At 49.9% G+C, this 21,120-nt stretch overlaps 1 protein-coding gene across 14 annotated transcripts in view; it reads left to right on the forward strand.

The window, feature by feature from the left end:
- Positions 1 to 1,304: 1,304 nt before the first annotated feature.
- GRIN1 (glutamate ionotropic receptor NMDA type subunit 1) overlaps positions 1,305 to 21,120 on the forward strand; it is a 33,691-nt gene continuing 13,875 nt past the window's right edge. For 12 of the 14 annotated variants that reach the window (XR_015745450.1, XR_015745449.1, XR_015745451.1 and 9 more), the window contains exons 1-14: positions 1,305 to 1,595; positions 6,875 to 7,009; positions 8,354 to 8,530; positions 12,626 to 12,688; positions 13,552 to 13,652; positions 15,093 to 15,214; positions 15,615 to 15,789; positions 16,038 to 16,182; positions 16,378 to 16,461; positions 17,568 to 17,703; positions 18,513 to 18,640; positions 19,111 to 19,275; positions 20,046 to 20,164; positions 20,925 to 21,037. Coding sequence is in view for 10 of the 14 variants with exons in the window: in XM_087944346.1 (XP_087800472.1) it covers positions 1,347 to 1,595; positions 6,875 to 7,009; positions 8,354 to 8,530; positions 12,626 to 12,688; positions 13,552 to 13,652; positions 15,093 to 15,214; positions 15,615 to 15,789; positions 16,038 to 16,182; positions 16,378 to 16,461; positions 17,568 to 17,703; positions 18,513 to 18,640; positions 19,111 to 19,275; positions 20,046 to 20,164; positions 20,925 to 21,037 (1,912 nt within the window). In the remaining 4 variants the exon portion in view is untranslated. The remainder of the gene's footprint in view (positions 1,596 to 6,874; positions 7,010 to 8,353; positions 8,531 to 12,625; positions 12,689 to 13,551; positions 13,653 to 15,092; positions 15,215 to 15,614; positions 15,790 to 16,037; positions 16,183 to 16,377; positions 16,462 to 17,567; positions 17,704 to 18,512; positions 18,641 to 19,110; positions 19,276 to 20,045; positions 20,165 to 20,924; positions 21,038 to 21,120) is intronic. The other 2 variants (XM_087944345.1, XM_087944350.1) reach the window with 1 other exon arrangement.

Genomic DNA, 21,120 nt, shown 5'->3' on the forward strand with positions numbered 1-21,120 from the left:
AGAAACTTTCTGACAGGGAGAACAACCAACTCACAGAACAGAAGTTGCCCTCGGAAGTTGTGGGAGCGCCAATCACTTGAGACTTTCAAGAAGAGATTGGACTGCCAATTGTCAGAAATGGTGTAGGGTCTCCCACTTGGGCAGGGAGGTTGGGCTGGATGACCTACAAGGCCCCTTCCAACTCTGATGATCTGTTATCTGTTAAGGAGGGAGAGGCTGTATCTGCTCGTCTTGACAGCCACGGGACGGATTCCTAAGCAGCCAACCCAGGAATCTGCTGGTCTGCTGTTTGGGGAATTATGCGGCGGCCTCATGAAGGGATCAGAACCAAGAAAACCCCACTGTAGAGTCTAGAGGAGAGTAGCCAGGTAGAGCAACACCTGGACCACTGCCCGGCCTGTACCGACCACCAGGACACTCCTGCCCAGCATGATCACTGCAGGGAAGCCTCCTGTCCCCTTTGCAGTGGGGGGCATAGAGCCCCAGGGGGGTTCACTGTCCCCTCTCACGGGAAAGGAAGGAGACCTACGTCTTCCATTTGGTTCCCATCTGCACAGGTGCACATCTCCATACATTGCTGGGCTGTTCTGTCCGGTATGTCGGGAAATAATTCTCTCACACACCCCGCTCCCCCTCGCCCCCCCAGGACGGGTGAGCTGTCCGCCTGCTCGCCGTGTCCTTTGGCTTTACTAGATCCTCTCCCTCTTCTTCCTCTTCCACAGCCATTCTATCCATCCATCCCTCCTTCCTTTCTCCTCCCTCTAGATCCCTCCTTCCTTCAGTTGGGCTGCACCCCCCCAACCAGAGGAAGCATCTCCTTCTCGCCTGAAAAAACAGGTCACCTGCTTTTGGGTCGGTTGCCTCGCGAAAGCTGAAAACCGTGCGGGCGCGCGGGGGGTCGTCCTTGGAGCTGGGGGAGTTGCAGAAAGGGAGGGCAGAGGGGGCTCTTTCCTGGCAGAAGCCCCAAGGTGACCCCCACCCCCACCCCCTACTTCCCTTTTCTTCTATTCAGATTCCGGGGCGGCGCGGGGAGGGGGCGGGGGGTCTTTCTTCTAGAAGCCGCTGGCGTGGAAAGTGGGGGTGGTGGGGCTGGAGGGTTTGGCCGGGCGGGGGCTGGCTTTCCGGGGCCCCTCCCTCGCTCCCTCGCTCGCTCGCCCCCGCCCCAGTCGACGCGCCGCGGCTGCCGCAGTGGCAGGTTGGCGGAGCCGCCGGGCGCCCTCTCCCGCGCGCCCGCCCGCCGGACCGACCGACCGACCGAGCGAGCGCCGCCGAGGGGGGCCGGGGGCGGGGGGGGAGAGAGAGAATTCAGCACCGCGGAGAGCGGCTCGGCCGGGCCGCCGGGCGCCATGCGGCTGCTGCTGCTGGCCGTGCTGGTTTGGTTCTCGGTAGCCCGCGCGGGCTGCGAGCCCAAGATCATCAACATCGGCGCCGTGCTGAGCACCAAGAAGCACGAGCAGGTTTTCCGCGACGCCATCAGCCAGGCCAACAAGCGGCACGGGACCTGGAAGATCCAGCTGAACGCCACCTCCGTCACCCACAAGCCCAACGCCATCCAGATGGCTCTTTCCGTCTGCGAGGACCTCATCTCCAGCCAGGTAAGGCGCGGGATAGGGTCCCCCCTTGCAAGGGCTCTTGGCCTGCCCCTTTCTCCCCTCCCCTCCCCCTCGAAACCCGCCCCCTCCCTCCTTTCCCCAGAATTTTGCCTGGGAGCCCCAGAGTGGGGTGGAGGGGGTGAGAAGGTGGGGGACCCCTTCCAGAAAGCCACCCCCCCCCGCCAAAGCCCCCTTCCTTCCTTCCTCCTCCTCCGCCCTACCCCAGGATGAGCTGTGTGAGCATCACGGGGCGGGGGAGGGAAAACTCGGGTGGGTGAATGGGGGGGAATCAATCTGGCTCACATAATGGGCCAAGGCGGGCACGGGGCATGTAAACGTGCATCTGGGAGGGGGCGGCTCTTGCAAGACTGAGCGGGAGTGGAATGGCAGGGAAACCGTCGAATGGGAAGGGAGGAGCGCTTTGCCTGCCGCCTCCGCCCCCAGGCGATGTGGGGCATTACTCGGGAGCAAGCACTCCCCCTTCACACACACACACACACAACCGAGAAGCCTCCCCGCTGGGGCTTGAACCCTGGTGCGCACCCCCACAATCCAAAGCCGCTGCGGGCACAAACACAAGCTTTCTCACAAACTGGGCAGGGGGGGAGAAAGGATCATAAAACCACCCCTGCACACACACACACACACCTCTTGCAGGTTTACAGGTAGACAGTTTTTTTCTCTTTTAGAAAATGTAACCCAGAAACTCGACACTGGATTAAAAATGAAGGGTCTCGCAAATACATCCTCGATGCCAATAAGAAAGAGGAGGACCAAAAACCCAGCCAGGTGTCCTCAGGCCAAGCTTGCTTGCTGCCACCCCCCCCCCCCCCACCTGTTGGTTCTCCTTTTGGCTCCAGAGCCAAGGAAGACGGGGAGGGGGGGAGGCAATTGGGTGCAATTCTTGAAGCTCCCCCACCCCAAAAACAGCAGAAGAGTGCAGGTTAACCAGCTGCCTGCCTGCCTGCCTTGAATCCCAGGGGTATTCCCAGCAGCTTCCCCAAAATCCACTCTGCATCTCGTCTTTTTTTTCCAAAAACCTCAGGGCTGCTTTGCTTCCACGGGTCCTGAGCTGACTCGTAACCCCCCAAGAAATCCAGTCAGCGGGCCCAGAAGGGACTGGAAGGGAGTCAGGATCTCATTCAAGGGATACGAAACAGGAAGACCAGGAGGGCTTTGAAGCCACCAACGAGGATCTGACAAGCCAGATACTCTAGAAGGAGTGAAAGGAAGTTCCTCGCCTCACGACGGAACAGTTAAAGAGCAGCAAAGGGACAAATCTACTGAGACAAACTATAGGAGGATATAGGCAGGGAGAAACGAGGACCAGAGAAGAGGAGGAGAAATTCCCGAAGGAAAAGGGCCATCCGCGGAGCTCTGCCTCTGCCTTCCTTCCCATTTTTCTGGGCAGGATGCCTGGGAAGGCCGGTTGCTAGGGAACGGGAGTGGGAGCTGAAGACCTCTCCTCTGCTGTCCCTCACAGGCACCCAGTCAGAAGATGGACCTGGAGTGTAAGGGAGGAAGGACGGCCACGACAGCAGACAGAGGCCAACAGGAAGGCTAGGAAAGGAGCAGGCAGGGAAGGCGATGCTCCGTCTTTGCCACGCAGCGCCAGGAAAGGCTTGCATGGCCAAGAAGCGGGATGTTCTGCAAACCGCTTATGGCTGAGCAGGAGGCACTGCCTTTGGTGAAGGCTTCAGCATCGCTCAGCCACCGAAACACACACACACACACACACATACACACACACACCCTGCAACCTGGTTTGGCCTCGTGCAGTAAGCCCACTCATCTTTTTTACAGGGAACCGACGGCGGGGGGGAATGAGCAGAGTCATTGCTTTCTCTGACATCCCTTCCCTCCAACATGGGAAGGCTCGGATTAGAGGCTTTCCTATAGTCCTCGCAATCTGCCTACGGGCTGGATAAATTGGGGGTTTAACTTGGCCGATAGTCATTTCGATGAGCACGAAACCTAATGTATGCATTATGATAATTGGGGATTTTTCCCCCTCCAAATTGGTTCCCCCAAAGCAGTTGGATGGTATACGTCACAGAAGGGGGGTGGGAAATCTGCATACATTTTGTTCTGACCCACGGCCTTTTCCAACAAATCAAACACAATCCAAAAGGAACAGAAACCTTGTAATGCTTTCACAAAATAATTAGCTGTGATAAGCACAAGCCTTGCCAAACTGTGTGAGGCTTGCCAAAAAGATAACAGGCAAGAAATAATGTGCAATACAAGAATCTTCAAATACAAACTCAGGATACTGGAATGTCCATGAGGCTGGAGTTTCAAAACGTCTTTGCCTTCTGCAAAGAACGTTTCTTTCACAGCTGGCTTTTATCTTCTTGAAGGAGGGGCCATTACCTTGTAGCCTTACTCCCAAGTCACCCCTGCTGCTGTAGCCGCTCTTTCCTGCGAGCAATCCTGCACACGTGCGCACTTGGCACAGGCTCCTCGGGAGCCTCCTCATCGCTTCTGCCAGCCCCCACAATCTCTGAAGGCAGCAGTCTACTCCCTAACGGTCCTGGCCCCTCATCTGAGTCCTCGCTCTCCTCAGCCTGTCCACACCTGCTGCCGGCTAACCACAACATCATTGGTTAATTTGGCCCGTTGCAAATCCAGGGCACCATCCCTTGACGGCCAGGCAAATGCTAGCGGTTGCTCAAAGGCTCCGTGGATTTGAACAGCCCAATTCTTCCCCAGAGCGGAAGAGAAGAAAAACCAGTCCCCAACCTTGCATTTCCTGCTCCCCTTGCAACCGTCCCCTCCAACTCCCCCTCTCTTTCTCAGAATCTCAACGGACTCTTTCACCTGAAACAACCCTTGGAGAGAAATTATACTTCCACACTAAATGTGCAGTTAAATAAATCATATTATCCAGCCTGCCTGTTCCGCAGGGACTCCTTTTGACCCTGGAAATGCCTTGGAAAGATTCATGCAAGTCAGCAGAAGCCAAACAGCCTCAGGAAAGCTGACGCATGTCACACGCCGGGGGGCGGCTAAGGAAGTATCTACTCCAATTTGCCCCAATCTAGTACCCTGGGAGATACTGCCCAGAACACCCAGTGGGCGTCAGTTGGTGAAGCTGATTTTACCACCAGCCAGCAGAATTTTATCCCAAGGATAACACGTATCTCCCAAATCATGCCAGGAGATAATAAAATACTGCTTTTGTTTTAATAATAGAAGGCTAATGAAACGGAATTTCACAGCTAATACCAATTCTGTCTGGGTTCCCTTAATACGGTCCCAGGATTAGTTCAGTTTTCTTGATTTGCATGAAATGCTAAACTACAGCTTGCTGCTGTTTCTAGCCAAAGAAGTGTTCGAAATAATATTTTAAAATCCCAGATACTTCTACGATCAAGCAAAACAAAAGCTTCAAATGGAATTGTAATTCCATAACAAAAAGCAAATTTGCAATATTTCAGAAATGCCACCTGTCCTGACCAAAGGAGACGTTCGGGAATTATACTTTCATAAGTGGCTAACTAAGAAGAGTACAGGTAATCCTTCACTTACAGCCCAATTGAGCCCAGACTTTATGTTGTTAAATGAGACATTTGTTCTTAGTTTTGCCCCATTTTATGACTGTTCTTGCCCCATTTTGTTAAATGAACCACTGCAGCTGTTAAATTAGTAACATGGTTGTTACTACATGGTGAATCTGGCTTCTCCGTTGACTTTGCTTGTTAGGGGATCGCAAAATAGGATCGCATGAGCTCAGGAGAGTGAAATTGTGTCATGAATAGGAACCAATCATCAACTCTCTGGATGGAAACCATGTGACCAACTGCAACTGTCACAAGTGTGAAAAATGGTCCTAAGTCACTTTTTCAGTGCCATTGCAACTTTGAACAGCCACTAAATGAACTGTTGGAAGTGAAGGACTATCCATATCAGCTCAGAGACACTGACCCTTCTCAAGTCCCAAGCGTATATTCTGTATAAGCAGGAAAAAAACAGAAGCCTGATTCAAGCCAAGAGGACAAGACAATAGCAATAGCACTTAGACTTAGACCCTTCATAATGCTTGACAGCCCTCTCTAAGCAGTTTACAGAGTCAGCCTCTTGCCCCCAACAATTTTGGGACCTCATTTTACCTACCTTGGAAGGACGGATGGACGAGTCAACCTTGACCTGGTCAGGATCAAACTGCTGGCAGTGGGCAGAATTAGCCTGCAATAGCAATAGCACTTAGTCTTAAATACCCCTTCATAGTACTTTACAACACTTTCTAAACAGTTTACAGAGTCAGCCTCTTGCCCCCAACAATTTTGGGTCCTCATTTTACCCACCTCGGAAGGATGGCAGACTGAGTCAACTTTGAACTCCTGACTGTGGGCAGAATTAGCCTACAATGCTTTATTCCAACCACTGTGCCACCACAGCAGATAGATGGATGGATGGATGGATGGATGGATGGATGGATGGATGGATGGACAGACGGACTGACAGACAGACAGACAGACAGACAGACAGACAGACAGACAGACAGATATAGACAGACAGACAGACAGACAGCAGAATTAGCCTGCAATAGCACTTAGACTTATATACCGCTTCACATTGCTGTACAGCCCTGTCTAAGCAGTTTACAGAGTCAGCCTCTTGTCCTCGTTTTACCCACCTCGGAAGGATGGAAGGCTGAGTCAACCTTGAGCCTGGTGGGATTTGAACTGCCAAATTGCAGGCAGCCGGCAGTCAGCAGAAGTAGCCTGCAGTACTCCACTCTAACCACTGCGCCACAGAGGCTCTAAGTCTCTGGCGCTATAAATCAGTTATGTGAAGGCTTCTAAACACACCAGTCATGCACCGACAGAGGTTCTCCGCTTATCAGTGCTCACAATTAGTTCTAATGCGAGCGTTTGGTTTTTCCAGCGGGCAGAACTGATCGGCAAATGGCTGTGCAGTCTCACCAAGTATGTCCTCCCTTTAAAAAAAAAAAACATCTTTTTCCTCTTTTAAACAAGAACTGACAAATGGACAATGCTTTCTGTGGCATTTCGAAAGCACATTTTTAAAAAAAGTTTGGGGGATACAGAAAAATCTCTGTAGAACATCGGCTCCTTTTGTAGTAGAGAAATCACAAAGTCAGACAGAAGCCAGGTAAAGGCATGCTTGAAGAATATAATTGCCCCCGCCGTTCACTGTTCTGGAGGCCGTTGTTCATTTCACTGGCGCAACTACTAGCATTAGAAACAGCGGGTGTCTCTGGGGCAGAGACAGGGTCCTGTGTGTGACCCAGATGTTTGGTGTGCTGTACCCTACAGGTGTATGCCATCTTAGTGAGCCACCCACCAGCTCCAAATGACCACTTGACACCAACTCCAGTGTCATACACAGCAGGGTTCTATCGGATTCCTGTCCTTGGGCTGACAACTCGCATGTCCATATATTCAGATAAGGTAACGAACTCATTATTATCCTGACGACTGTTATTATTACTGTTGATACTAGGGTGCATATATTAGGATAAGAGATAGAATATTCTCTCACGTCTTGTGTTGTAATTTAAATTCCTTGTTTCTTGTCCGTCCCCTAGGACAATTCTGAGCCCTCAAATTTACACAGCATTCCTTCAGATACTTGAAGACAACCATCGTGTCTCCCTGTAGTCTCCCCTTCTCCACGATAAACATACCAGCACCATCAACTTTTTTTTTATAAGTTTTTTTTCCTTCCAAGCCCTCTGTCATCTTGGCTGTTGTCTTCTAGATCAGGGGTCACCAACCTTTTGGACCTCAGGGACCACCAAACTCATAATTTTAAATCCCACGGACCAGAGACCCTGGGAAAATCCCCCAAAAAGTCTGCAGGAAAATTCTCCACCCCATTTTCCTACCGATCGATTGTTCTTTATTTGGGATCCCAGCTCCGTTCTCAGGGGGAGAGAGAGAGAGAGAGAGACTTTTGGCTTCATGCAAGGAAAGCAGCAGAAGCAGCAGAAGTCTTTCTTTCTCTCCCCCAAACTCCACCAGAAATGAGTCTTTGCCGGCACAGCCTCTTGGAGCAGGAGGCCTTGCAGGGTCCCAAAGACTCATTTCTGGCAGAGTTTAGGGGAGAGAAAGAAAGACTTTTGCTGCTTTCCTTGCGTGCAGCCAAAAGCAGAAGAAGAAAGAAGCGGAAAGAAGCAGCCCGGTGGCCAGGCGAGGTGCGTGGGGCAAGGGGGGCAAGTTCCCCCACTCCACCCTTTTCCCCCTCCCCTCACTACCTCATGTTGTTCGCAATGCAAGTGACGCAAGCCTTGTGTTCCCGCAAGCCATGTGGGCAGCACAGCCTTGTGTTCCCGCACAGCCTGGATTAATTGCTTTGGGGGGGGGGGACATTTCTCTGCAGACCACCAAAATTTCCTTGCGGGCGACCAGTGGTCCCTGGCCCACTGGTTGGCAGCCACTGTTCTAGACATGCTGATGACTTTCCTATTCCTAGAACTCAGAATAAGTAAGACAAGCCATTGAGAGACAAATGAAGAAGGAGTCCTTGCTTACCGCCTGAGAGTGATCTATAGATCTTTTAGTGGTCAGCCCAGGGAAACAAGATCTTTTCAAAAGCAATTAAGCTTTAGAAAGATCTATCAGGGCAAAGTAAAAGGCTTACAAACCATCCCTGGAGAACGAAATAAAAATCCTACAGTTTGTTTTCTGGATTCTCTATAAAGACGACCACTTGTGCGGAAAACCTTCCAACCAACCACCAATGTAGCTCTTTTCTTTTCAGACATTTGATTGGCTCCTGTCTTTCGCTTGCAGAGTATCCACCTGTCCTTCCTACGAACGGTGCCCCCTTACTCCCACCAGTCCAACGTTTGGTTCGAGATGATGCGCTTTTACAAGTGGAACCATATCATCCTCATTGTCAGCGATGACCACGAAGGACGGGCTGCCCAAAAGAAGCTGGAGACCCTCTTGGAAGAGAAGGAATCCAAGGTCAGTATCCCCCACGCTCCGCCGCCTAAACTTCTGTGGATACAGCAGAACCTTTAAAAGTCTCAGGCTTGTTGTATGTACGTAGAGCCGTGTATGTAAAACACCTTCTTTCTTCCCATTGTTAACACGACTAACATTATGCTTTAAGCATCAACGGTGTCTCTTGAGTAGTACCTAACGAAACTTTGTACTCTTATTCATTTCACTTGCTTTACCATGGTCGAAAACCTTCTGCATTAAAACAAAAAACAAAAAAAAGAGAGAGAGAAAAACAAAAAACATGCAAACGAAACCGGCAACAACTGTGAAATGAGGAGAAACATAACCTGGAGCTTTGCAAATCCCCCTTTTTCAATGGCGAGTGTGCTGATAAAGCGAAAGCTCTCCAGAGTAGCAAGGAAGCTATCCAAGGCCTCCTGGCTTCTTGTTGGCCAGCTGGGGTCAGAGAGAGAGAAAGAGAGCGTGAGAGAAAGAACATAAGAGAAAAAAAAAGAAAAGAAAAGAAAAGAAAAGAAAAGAAAGAAGAAAGGAAGGAAGGAAGGAAGGAAGGAAGGAAGGAAGGAAGGAAGGAAGGAAGGAAGGAAGGAAGGAAGGAAGGAAGGAAGGAAGGAGAAATGGTTAGCTGAGCATCTCAAGTCCTAGTACTTCTGTGGGCTCCCTGATTCCTACTGGCTTGGTCTTGTTAGAATACTTTAGGGGTCAGACTTGGTCTTGGACAGTAGCACAATCCTTGGCTTCCAGTTTCTTTCGCTTCCCAGCTTCCTTACATGCCTTTCTGCCTCTCCTGTTCTCCCTGAGCCTCTTCGACATCCCTTCTAAGCTCTCGCCCCTTTCTACAATGTATACTGCCAATCAATTTGCATCGTACGATTGACACCCTCTTCCATAATCCAGTTCAGAGAAACTTAGAATGAGCATCTTCCTCCTCCCTGCAAAGCATTAAAATGTCACCTTTATTGTGATACAATAACTTGTAAGGCAAAAGTTTTCTTCCGTATTATAAAAACAGTAAATTATGGCGCAGAAGTGCTGTAGCCTTTTTCTACCGGCTGTTATTAACTCACTGGCTTCGTGGCCTTCTCTGGCGAACACAGCCAATAAAGAGAAATCAGAGCCATTTTCCCTCACGTCTAGACAGACCTCTGCAGGAAAGAGAGGGAGAATCACATCAAAAGATTCCCCTCCTCAACTAAATCCCTCTGCACACACAGACAACGAGCAGAGCAGGCAGAACTCTAGCTAAGAATGGCTGCTTTTCTATGTTTGAAAGGTTTTCCTTTAATAAATGGACAACACTCACTTATGAGATCTTACCCTGGCCCAGAAATGCCAAAATCCTGCAAATATCTAAGGACATGCCAGTCAAGAGGCACCCAGGCTCTCTTTACGAGCTGACCTACATAGACGAACCTGATTCCTGGGCACTGAATCCTCTTTGACCTGACAATGCTGGCTTTGCAGGGCCTTTAGACCAGCTGGGTTAACGACCATCTGGGTATTATATCAGATGCTCCCTGCAGCTGTCTCTGTAGCTCTTTTGCGGGGGACAGTCTTGATAAAGGGATCCATCTGATGAAATGGTCAGATGGCGAGACCAGCAGCCTGCGGCCAAAAAGGCGACTTTAGAGTAGGTCTCTCGCTTTCTCTCTCCTTTCACTGAGTTACTCAAAGGTCAGATAAGCCCTACTCCAACTTCTGAACAGCAGCAACAGAGCCAGCTGCCTTTCCTGCTCCCATCTGCTCTCTGGCTGTCAGCAGCTACATCGTAATAGACATACAGGGCTTTGTGGCCCTCAGGCCTGTATGAGGATCACCGTTTCCCTCCCTCCCCTTCTAAAATTAAATGAACTGCCCTCCCCCAGACAACTTCTACCTGCATGAGCCATTCGCCCTGTGCTTGAAGCAAATATGGTATTTACTACTGGTATTTTAAGGAGGAAGCAATGTGTTATGTACGAGCAGTCCAAGCTATATACAGGCAGGGTGCAGAATGTGGCTCTGCCTTGGGTCAGAAAAAAGTGGTTCATCGAGACTAAGCCCCGGTCTTGAAGTCACTTTGAATGGCGCATAGAATCTTTTGTCTGTACACCCTGTCTGAGCAACATAGCCAGTGGTGGGATTCAGCCGGTTCTCACCGGTTGGTGAGAACCGGTTGTTAACTTTTTGAGCCGTTTGGTGAACTGGTTGTTGGAAGAAATCATTAGGGCAGAGAACCGGTTGTTCAATTATTTGAATCCCACCAATGAACATAATGAAACCAAAGCCCGCTATAAATGAAGTCTAGAGTTTCCCCAAGTTTAGAAAACACTCTTCTAGACTAGAAGCGAGAGGGTATTTTTGAAAAGCTTCCCAACTTCTACCAGAGGCTCAGATGGCAGGGCAGAAGGCCAGAGCAGTGGATCCTGCAAAGACTCGGGGGATCCCATCCTTTTTTTTTTTTTTTTTTTGCTGCTTTGACTGCATGGTCCTAGCCAGGATTGTTCCAAAGGATGGCTCGGTTCAGTGCTATCTAGCCAGTCCCATTAGGATTGCAACCCTCTGGGACGCTGCCTGTTCTCTAAGGGGATGTGGCTCGGCTCAGAGATCTCCCACGAAGCCCTGGCTATGACCCGTGGCATGGCATGTTAATGGCTTCCATGTACTTTCCATAAAAGAGGGTGTCCACCTTCCAGCAAACCTCCATTCCAATCATTGACTCTGAGACCAACATATCTCAAAAGTACTTTAATTAGAATAGTACCCGGCCCATCTGCGGCAACCCGAATCTAAAAGTTTTTTGGGGCTTTCCACAATTTCCCCAACTAAAAATCCATCTCCCCTTGGCCGTCATCACATCACATGGCCCAATCAACGATCCGTCCAAAAGTAAGATCCTTATTTCATCCTGCGCTATGCTAAAAGTGACCTTGGACTAACAAAAGAATTTTATTTTGTCTACTTAGAGCTACTTAATTGAAATCACACACACACACACACACCCTTCCACTCTCCCAGGCTATGTGGCAGTGTGGAATAGGGCTTCCAGAGCTGATAGGGGTAATCTTCCTGTCAACCACGCAGTCACCATAGTTCAGGAGAGGCTCCATTTCCAGAGTCTGTGTCCTTGTGAACCCTGGAACCAGCTGCGAATGGCGGTTTGGCCTTAGGAGTTTCAGGCGTAGATGATGGAGGGGAAACCTGGGCTCCCTTCAATTTATTCCACTGAAGTTCTTCTCATGCTTCCCTCTCTCTCACTCTGAAAGCTGGAGGAGGCGATGAGAAGGAATGTCCCATTTCATCTTTGTGCATCCCCCCCCCTTGCATCTGTCTGCATCTGGCCTCCTTTTAGAGGTCTTATTGGATGTCTGCACAGCCATCTGGAAAGCTGCTTATTCAGACCAGCTACTGGGATGACCCAAAGGGGCGTGGCACAAAAATAACAAAGTCACCAAAGTAGAATAAATTCCCTTTCATGCCTCCAACTTGGCCCCCACTGTGCACTTTTCCTCGGCTGGAGATCAAACTCTTCCAAAAAACAGTCTACAAAGGGAAGAAATGCAGTCCAAACTCAAAGTACAGATAAATTAGACGTTAAAAAAACCCAACACAAACCACACTGAAGTAATTAACACGGCAGGCCAGGGTAATAAATGGCAGACTTCCAAAAGATAACGCAGCACCCACGGTTGGGAGAACGCCAAAACCCAGATAAGCCTGGACAAAGATAATTCACGCTTTGCTTCCAGCAAGGTGCTGTGCGCAAACGCCCCTTCTTATATCCTGTTCTCCCAGCTGCAACTAATGAAAGGGATCAGGGCCCTTTTCTCTCCTGTAAGCCACGTTGCTCCCTTCTCCGTTCCTCCCTGCGTGCCCTAGGATGAAGAAGGGGTGGCCCTAAGACATAGCAAGCAAGAGGGGAGCCAGGTTCCACTGGGGAGGGGCCAGAGGCCCCCTTCTCTCCTGGGTTTTGCGTGCTCCAGGGTTATAGCATTCCCTTTTCACAAACAGTGGAGAAAGAGTTGGATATTGGATTGCTTTACTACACGTCATTTTTTTTCAGCTGTTTATAATATTCTTCTGTGTCTACATATTTTTTCTGTGCACATTATTCATCAGAGTAAAAAAAGGAACTATGACAGCCTCGAACAACTATCCTATGACAGCAAGCGAGGACCCAAGGTATATTTGCATGGACAATGCACGCCGCCCACCAACCTAACTAGCAAAATGATGAACTTGGCCACAGGCACAAGGAAAAATTAATTAAAAATCAAAATCAGAATCAAAAAAAATATGTACCAAGCAAGCGAGCAAACTCCATGTTTTTGGTAGCACGTTATTTTATGTTGGGATAAGTTTGTTTTGACCCTGAGAATGGAAATGTAGCAAGCCAGCCCTGGAAATATTTGTTTTGGAGACATGCATGTAAAGCAATAATCAACTTGCAAGTATTTTTTTTCTTTCTTTCTTGAAAAATTGAACCAATCCCTTCCTGCTGTCCTTTGCTTTCCTCTTCTCCCCCACCCCTCTGACAAAAAAGAAATGGTTCCTTGGTGTGAAACTTTCACTTTGATTCCCCACGTTTCCAAGATGAACCTTGTGCATTTTCAAAAATTTTGAGTTCCCCTGGTTTATTGTTTGGTTTTGTTTTTCTGAAAAACAACACTGGTTTGAGTTTTCAATTGCATTTCAAATAAACAAATATGTATCTATGATACTTACATATGCCTTTTTTCCTCTTTTCTCTACAAATGCACGCCTCTCTTTGAGTCTTGAGTGACTGCATGCACAGTGCAAAAGTTTTTTTTAAAAAAAAGTAAAGAGAAAACAGTATCGATTAATGTCAAAGAAAGGGGAAAAAAAAACCCTAAGAGAAAAAGAAAGAAAAAAAAGAGAAAAGAAAAAAATAACTTCCCTCTGCCCTTCCTTTCCATGCCTAGCGGTGCTTTGAAAGAGGGATGGAATTCTCTTTCCTAAAAAGCATGGTTCTGACCCAACTCTGTGGCCTTTGCGCTAATCCGTCTCGCTCACACCAATTGCAGGCCGAGAAGGTGCTTCAGTTTGAACCGGGAACAAAAAATGTGACTTCACTGCTACTGGAAGCCAAAGAAGTGGAGGCTCGGGTGATTATCCTCTCCGCAAGGTAAGCCCTCGACCTAACTGCCACCTGCCTTTCAGCGTTCAGGCCTTGCGCACAGAAGCCGGAGCCACTGGGTCCAATGATGTCCTGGCCCCTTATTCCTGGGGGGCCACCGCGAGAAGCAGTAGGAGCGAGGTAAATGATACACCGGATGGGAATCCAGTCAAAGTCAGATTGGTTCCTGGCACAGTCACAAGGGAAACCCACAGGCCCACAGACAGGACAGGAAAAAGCTGCCCACCTGGCCAGGTGACAACAGGTTTAGAGTTCAAACCAAGGAGCTATAGAACGGGAGGAGTCCCACTGGGACCTGCACCGTCTTCCTTCTAGTAAGCAAACCCTTTGGCTCCTTTTCGGGCTCCTCTCCACCACACCACACCCGGCCTCTGGAAACTGCAGTGGGGAGGTCTTCTCCTCCCCACCCTCTCCTCTACGGTAGCCACACACGATTGAGCAATCGATGGGGCCGAGGGCAGAGCTAAGACCCCTGCTTAATATCAGTTCTGTCTTGATCTGGCACAGTGTTGTTCTCTGCCCTAATGTTGTGGTTCGCCAGCAGCAGGTGCAGACAGCTGAGGTCTCGGAGAGCGAGGACTCAGATGAGGGGCCTGCGTGTGATGCAGGAATGGGGCCAGGACTATCGGAGAGTGGGGTGCTGCATTCCCAGCCCAGAACTAATTATAAACAGTTCCCCAAGATAAGCACACGCCTTTCAGTGCTGTGGAATGCTGCCAAAAACAGAAGTATCCAAATTAATTATAACAGAAACCACCCAAAGTACCAGAAAAAAAATGACCAGAATAAACAGAGCTTCAAGGAGGACTTGGAATCTAATTGAACTGCTTTGTTTCCTGCAAAGCTTTTGTCACTGAGGTCTGACTTTTATCCCTTAGGGGAGGGGCAATCACCTCCCAGCCTTACTCCCAAGTCACCGCTTCTGCTTCAACTGCTCTTGCCTTCTAGCAGCTCTGTGCACACGTGCACTGGGAACAGGCTCCCCTGGGTCCTCTGCCTCGCTGCTGCCAGACTCCAAAGGCTTCGAAGGCAGCACCCCACTCCCAGATGGTCCTGGCCCCATCCCTGCATTGGACCCTTGTCTCCAGACCCCCGAGTGGTCCCTTTTCTTCCTCACTGTCCAACTCTGCTGCCATCTGCACTGGCTTCCGGCAAACCACAACACCACCCAAGAATTTGCCTGTTCAGTCAGTTTGTGAGAGCGTTCTTCCCTTAAGGCCTCCCTCTTGAAGCGGGCCTAAGGCAGACAAATAGAAGGTCCCACCTTTGGACTCCTGCCTTCTGCACTGGAGAAACCTTTGGGAGCTTCCCTCTCTTCCTGAGATCTCCACTAAGGTAGAGGGGAGCACTTGGCAGACGCGTCCACGAAGGGGAGCATTAAGGAAGGGCAAGAGATTCCTTGCCAGTGACATCGCTGTTCTCTTCCAGCGAGGACGATGCCACCACCGTGTATATGGCAGCAGCCAAAGAAAACATGACCGGTCCGGGTTACGTATGGCTGGTGGGAGAAAGGGAGATCTCGGGCAACGCCTTGCGCAATGCGCCAGAAGGTACCATTCCTCGTCCTGACTCTCCTCTCAAAAGCCACGCAGCTTCTGCCTTCCTCTTGGCTGTCTGGCTCTGCTGAGGTTTCTGTTCTGGGTTGCCAGAGGAGGGAATTTACAAGAGTGGGGGGGTGGTCAGCAGTAAGGGGGCAAACTGGAGCCCTGCCTTGCCCAGCGTGGACAGAATGGCTTCACGGACAGACTCATCTTCCCCTTTTTATAGTTGTACCATTTCATGCGGTAAGGTCGATCAGCTGAAGCCCAAAGGCAACGCTACTCCAACAAGCAGATTCTGGGGACAAATAGCTCAGCCTCACTGCCCTTGGTGCCCACAGAGTCCTTGGCCAGCGGAAATGGAGCTCACCGGAGGGGGGTCTTCTGACTCTCTTCTCTTCGACCATTTCAGGACTGATTGGTCTACAGCTCATGAATGGGAAGAACGAATCTGCACATATCAGAGATGCTGTGGCAGTGGTGGCCCAGGCTGTGCACGACTTGTTTGAGAAAGAGAACATCACCGACCCCCCTCGAGGCTGTGTGGGGAACACTAACATCTGGAAGACTGGGCCCCTCTTCAAAAGGTAGGGGTCCTCCTCCTGCCCATGCTCTTCGGGCCGTGGGCCAGCGGCGAAGGCCGCTGGCCATGGGCCAAGCAAATCCCCCAGGAGGAGAGAGGGAGGGCCGGCTTCTGAGGGTTTACATCACTGAGTGACGGGGCCTGTTCCAACGCTCGCCTACCTGCCCAAGACCACCCCGAGTACATCCCCCAGACCCTCCCAAGAGGTGAAGGGGGCAGCCCGCAGAGCCTAAATGAGATGACTTCTCTTAGGGTGCTGATGCATACCAAATATGCAGAAGGCGTGACTGGCAGGGTGGAGTTTAATGAAGACGGGGACCGAAAATATGCCAACTACAGCGTCATGAATCTCCAGAACAACAAACTGGTGCAAGTCGGAGTCTACAACGGGAGCCACGTACGTACAAGCCCGTTTACTGAATCTTCCTAATCCAGCTCTGGAAAGGGAGGCCCTGAATTGGGGGCCTCCTGTGAATTTCCAGAGTGTGACAACGCAGCATAGACACATACAGTCACACGCGGCCATAATTAGGGGCTGCAGCCTCTGCCCAGCTCACTTTGTAACCCTCCTGCCTGAACTGCATCTTCACAGTTTCTGCCCAACGACCGAAAGATTGTCTGGCCGGGAGGGGAAACAGAAACACCGCAGGGTTACGAGATGTCTACAAAACTAAAGGTAGGTTCCCGCCTGGTGGCGGCCATGCCACCAGTGGGGGGAAGCCCTGTGGCCTCATTTCCAGCAAGAGAATTAAAAGTGGGTTCTTGGGGGGGGGGCTGCCCTGCCGGGTTCACCCAACAGGGAGAAACGGAGGGTGTCCCTGGCAGTCAGTGGGGGTGGGTGGAGGGTGGGCTCATTGTGGCCACCGCTTTCCCTGCTGAACCTTACTTTTCCCGAGCAGACATTTGATTTGATTTGATTTGATTTGATTTGATTTGTCAATCGCTTACAAGGTAATAGGTATAAGTATAAATATGAGTAAGAATACAGGAAATGGGTACAAATAAATGGGGACGATAGGACAGGGACAGTAGGCATGATTGTGCACTTATGCACGCCCCTTGCAGACCTCTTAGGAATGGGGTGAGGTCAATAGTGGATAGTTTGAGGGTAAAGGAGTGGTGGGGTTTGAGGATGTAATAACGGAGTCAGGTCGTGCATTCCAGGCATTGACCACTCTGTTGCTGAAGTCGTACTTTCTGCAATCAAGTTTGGAGTGGTTTACCTTGAGTTTGCATCTGTTGTGTGCTCTTGTATTGTTGTGGTTGAAGCTGAAGTAGTCATTGACTGGTAGGACATTGTAGCAGATAATTTTGTGTGCTATGCTTAAGTCCAACCGTAGGCGGCGTAGTTCAAGGTTGTCCAAGCCCAAAATTTCAAGCCTGGTGGTGTAGGGTATTCTTTTGCGAGCAGAGGAGTGGAGGACTCTTCTCGTGAAATACTTCTGGACTCGCTCAGTTGTATTAATGTCCGATATACAGTGCGGATTCCAGACAGATGAGCTGTTTTCGAGTATTGGTCTAGCAAAGGTTTTGTATGCTTTAGTTAGCAATTGGATATTTCCGGAGGCGAAGCATCGTAAAATTAGATTTACAACTCTTAATGCCTTTTGGGGAATGCTGTTACAGTGAGCTCTGGCGCTTAGGCCATTTTGATATGAATACTCCGAGATCCTTGACAGAGTGAGGGTCGTCAACGAGGTCATATCCGCCTAGTTTGTATTGTACTTTAGAGCAAGGGGCTCCTCCAAGGCTTACCAAGCTTTCTGGCCTCTCTTTCCACAGATAGTCACAATCCACCAGGAGCCATTTGTCTATGTGAAGACCACCCTGGCCGACGGGAAGTGCAAGCCGCTGCTCAACAGCACGGGGGGATTGGTGCAGCAGGTGCTCTGTACAGGGCCCAACGAGACCTTGCCAGGTGAACCGCTCAGCCCGGAAGCTCAAAAACCCCAACTGAACCTTCTTCCCACCCACCCCCACGCCCCAAAGACCCACCACTTCCAGGTGAAGGACTGTGGCTCCCACTTCCTCTCCATTGGCAACGTTCACTGCCAGTAGCTTAATAAGTTGAATAGTGAGGGACCTCCAAGGTATTTGATACGATGGAGCCTCAGTGGTGCAGTGGTTAGAGTGCAGTACTGCAAGCTACTCCCACTGCAATTTGGTAGATCGAATCCCACCAGGCTCAAGGTTGACTCAGCCTTCCATCCTTCCGAGGTGGGTAAAACGAGGACCCAAATTGTTGGGGGCAATAAGCTGACTCTGTAAACCACTTCAAGAGGGCTGTAAAGCACTGTGAAACGGTATATAAATCTAAGTGCTATTGCTATTTCCTTTATTTGCATTCCAATAATATTTGATAGAGAATTCAGTTTTCTTTGGAACGAAGAGTAGGGTAATTGCAGTGCTTTAAATCAACATGCAGAACATTTACATGGCTGTCCAATATCCTTCAAGGAGTCTAATTCTGCCCACCATTTCCCTGCCCTTATTCCTATCTTTTCCTTAGCCGCATCACGAAGGGAAACAGGAAGTAGCTATTCTGAAAGCTCCCTAGTGCACATGGGATCTTCAGAGTGTGTTTATCTTCTTTCTTTCTTTTTTTCTTTCTTTCTTTCTTTCTTTCTTTCTTTCTTTCTTTCTTTCTTTCTTTCTTTCTTTCTTTCTTTCTTCTTTCTTTCCTTTCTTTCCTTTCTTTCCTTTCTTTCTTTCCTCATTGCAACACAGGGCGCCCCAGCGTAATGTTATGTTGCTATGGCTTCTGCATCGACTTACTCATCAAGCTTGCGAAGACAATGAATTTTACCTACGAAGTTCATCTAGTGGGTGACGGTAAATTTGGCACACAAGAACGGGTAAGAATACCACCTTCCTCTCAGTCTAAGTGAAACGGGGCCAAAACAGTCCACAACTGGCAATCGTTCTCAATTCGCTTTGCATTTATAACCGTTGCTTATTTTTCTTTCCATTCCAAAAAAAAGGGGGTGGTAAGTCTATGTTACCATCATGTCCAACCACTGTGCGTCAACATCTGGGGGTTGCACCTTGTCAGCATTCAACCAAGTTGAGAAACAGCTCCCTTGCTCTGGAGCCTGTTCTTTTTTTTGGGGTGCTTAAACCGTGTCATTTACCCCAGCCGCTCTTAAGGCTTACTAGTAGCCATAGTCCATGTTATGCACTTCTGTCCCCTTCTCTGCTTGGACGTCCTAAATGGTTCGTGGAGAGAGTTACTCCAGAGGGAAGAGCTCAGACATTAACTGAAAAGGCTCATTTTGGACAGACCTGCACCACGGAAGTTTGACCCTGGCTGGGGCTCTAATTGCAGGTGAACAACAGCAACAAGAAGGAGTGGAACGGGATGATGGGAGAGCTGCTGAGTGGCCAGGCCGACATGATTGTGGCCCCGCTAACCATTAACAATGAGCGGGCTCAATATATCGAGTTTTCCAAGCCTTTTAAGTACCAAGGACTGACCATCCTCGTGAAGAAGGTAATGCACAAATACCGACAGGGCACAATGGTAGCCGAGTATATGAAGAGAAGTGGGAGTTGAATCCCAGGCCCCCAGCTAGGATGGAAAGATGGAGCTTGGAGTAAAAGGAATGAAGCCATCCTTGCCTGATAATACCCAGCCCAAAATTAACTGTAATCCTAAACAATAAGTGAAGGGGAGCTGCAGAAATAAAATTTAACAGCAACCTCCCTGATACGGAGTGGAAGGTCCTGATGCTTTCCAGCCGATTATGATGAACATAACGATAGCAGTAGCTCTTAAGACCTATATACCACTTCACGGTGCTTTCCAGCACTCTCGAAGTGTTTACAGAGTCAGCCTCTTGCCCCCCGCAAACAATCTGGCTCCTCATTTTACCCACCTCAGAAGGATGGAAGGCTGAGTCAAGCTTGAGCCTGGGGAGACTTGAACTGCCCAACTGCAGGCAGCTGGCAATCAGCAGAAGTAGTCTGCAGTTCTGCATTCTAGCCACTGCACGGCCACCAGAGCTCTTGAATGGACTCCCTCATGCTTGGGGGGCAGCCAATCCCTGAATTCCTCTTGCTCTGTGAAGACATAAGAGTGGCAGGGTAAGAGTTTCCACTTTCCTGCCCTGCTGAGGATTTCCCAGCAGCGTTGCAGTGGCAGCGACAGGAAAACGGGTCTCGTTGGTCTGTTCTACCCTGTTTTCAGCAGATCTGATTCTGGCTGGAGACAGCCCACTCTTTGCAGGCTTTTTCCAGCCACGATTTCCTTCTGTGTTGCAGGAAATCCCCCGCAGCACCCTGGATTCATTCATGCAACCGTTCCAGAGCACACTGTGGCTCCTGGTGGGGCTGTCGGTTCATGTGGTGGCTGTGATGTTATATCTGCTGGACCGTTTCAGGTACCCTAATCCTCAGAATGGGGAGGAAAGACAAGGCGCGTGTGCGGCTGTGGGTGGGTAGGGGCTGTCATGAAAAAGCCTCTGCAAATGGAGATGCTGGGAATCCAGAATGTTGACCACGATTGTTGCTCAAGGTGGAAAAATCCAAAGGCCATCACCATCAGTTCAGCTAAGCAGCCACTGAACAGTCTCAGGATATGCTTCCGTTTGCATGATTTATGCGTCATCCAGTTGGAGGGAAGGACTAAAGTTACATTCCGCTCAAACTAGGGGTGAGATTCTACCGGTTCGCACTGGTTCTATAGAACTGGTTGTTAATGTTCCCGGTAGTTTGGAGAACCGATAAAACGGACCCCTGGCTGGCCCCACCCCTCTCCGCCTGCTCCTCCGCTCCCGGAACCGGTTTTTGTTATTGCACATGTGTGACATTTGCGTGCATGTGCGACAATCCTTGCCTCATTCTCCCCTGCCCGCCCCTCCCTTCCCGGCCCAGTCAATCATTATGGCGCATGCGTGACATTGCGTGCATGCGCAACAATCGGGGACGGCATTCTCCCCTGCTGCCAGCCCCGCCCTGCAGTTCCCGGCCCAGTCAGCCATTATTAGCTCAAACCCTTGGAGTTTCCTTCCCTGTTTCTCTTCGGTAACCCTCAGGCTGAACCGGAACTTGCTCTTGAGTGGACAGGCACATCCGTGCCTATAGCGGCTCTTGCTAGATGGGGCAGAACTCAGCCAAGTGGGGTTGCTTTCTCTTTTGCAGTCCCTTCGGCCGATTCAAAGTGAACAGTGAAGAAGAGGAAGAGGACGCCCTGACGCTTTCATCGGCCATGTGGTTCTCCTGGGGGGTCCTTCTGAATTCTGGCATCGGAGAAGGTGAGCCCCAGACCCCTCTGGGGAGGGAAATGGCTGAGCCTGTGATCAGAGAGGAGAGGCATCAATAGAAGGAGGAATGCCTC

Source organism: Notechis scutatus, chromosome 15 (assembly GCF_049901735.1).
Source record: "Notechis scutatus isolate UNSWTSFEM ecotype Mainland chromosome 15, rNotScu1.2, whole genome shotgun sequence".
In the NCBI taxonomy this organism is placed as follows: Eukaryota; Metazoa; Chordata; class Lepidosauria; order Squamata; family Elapidae; genus Notechis; species Notechis scutatus.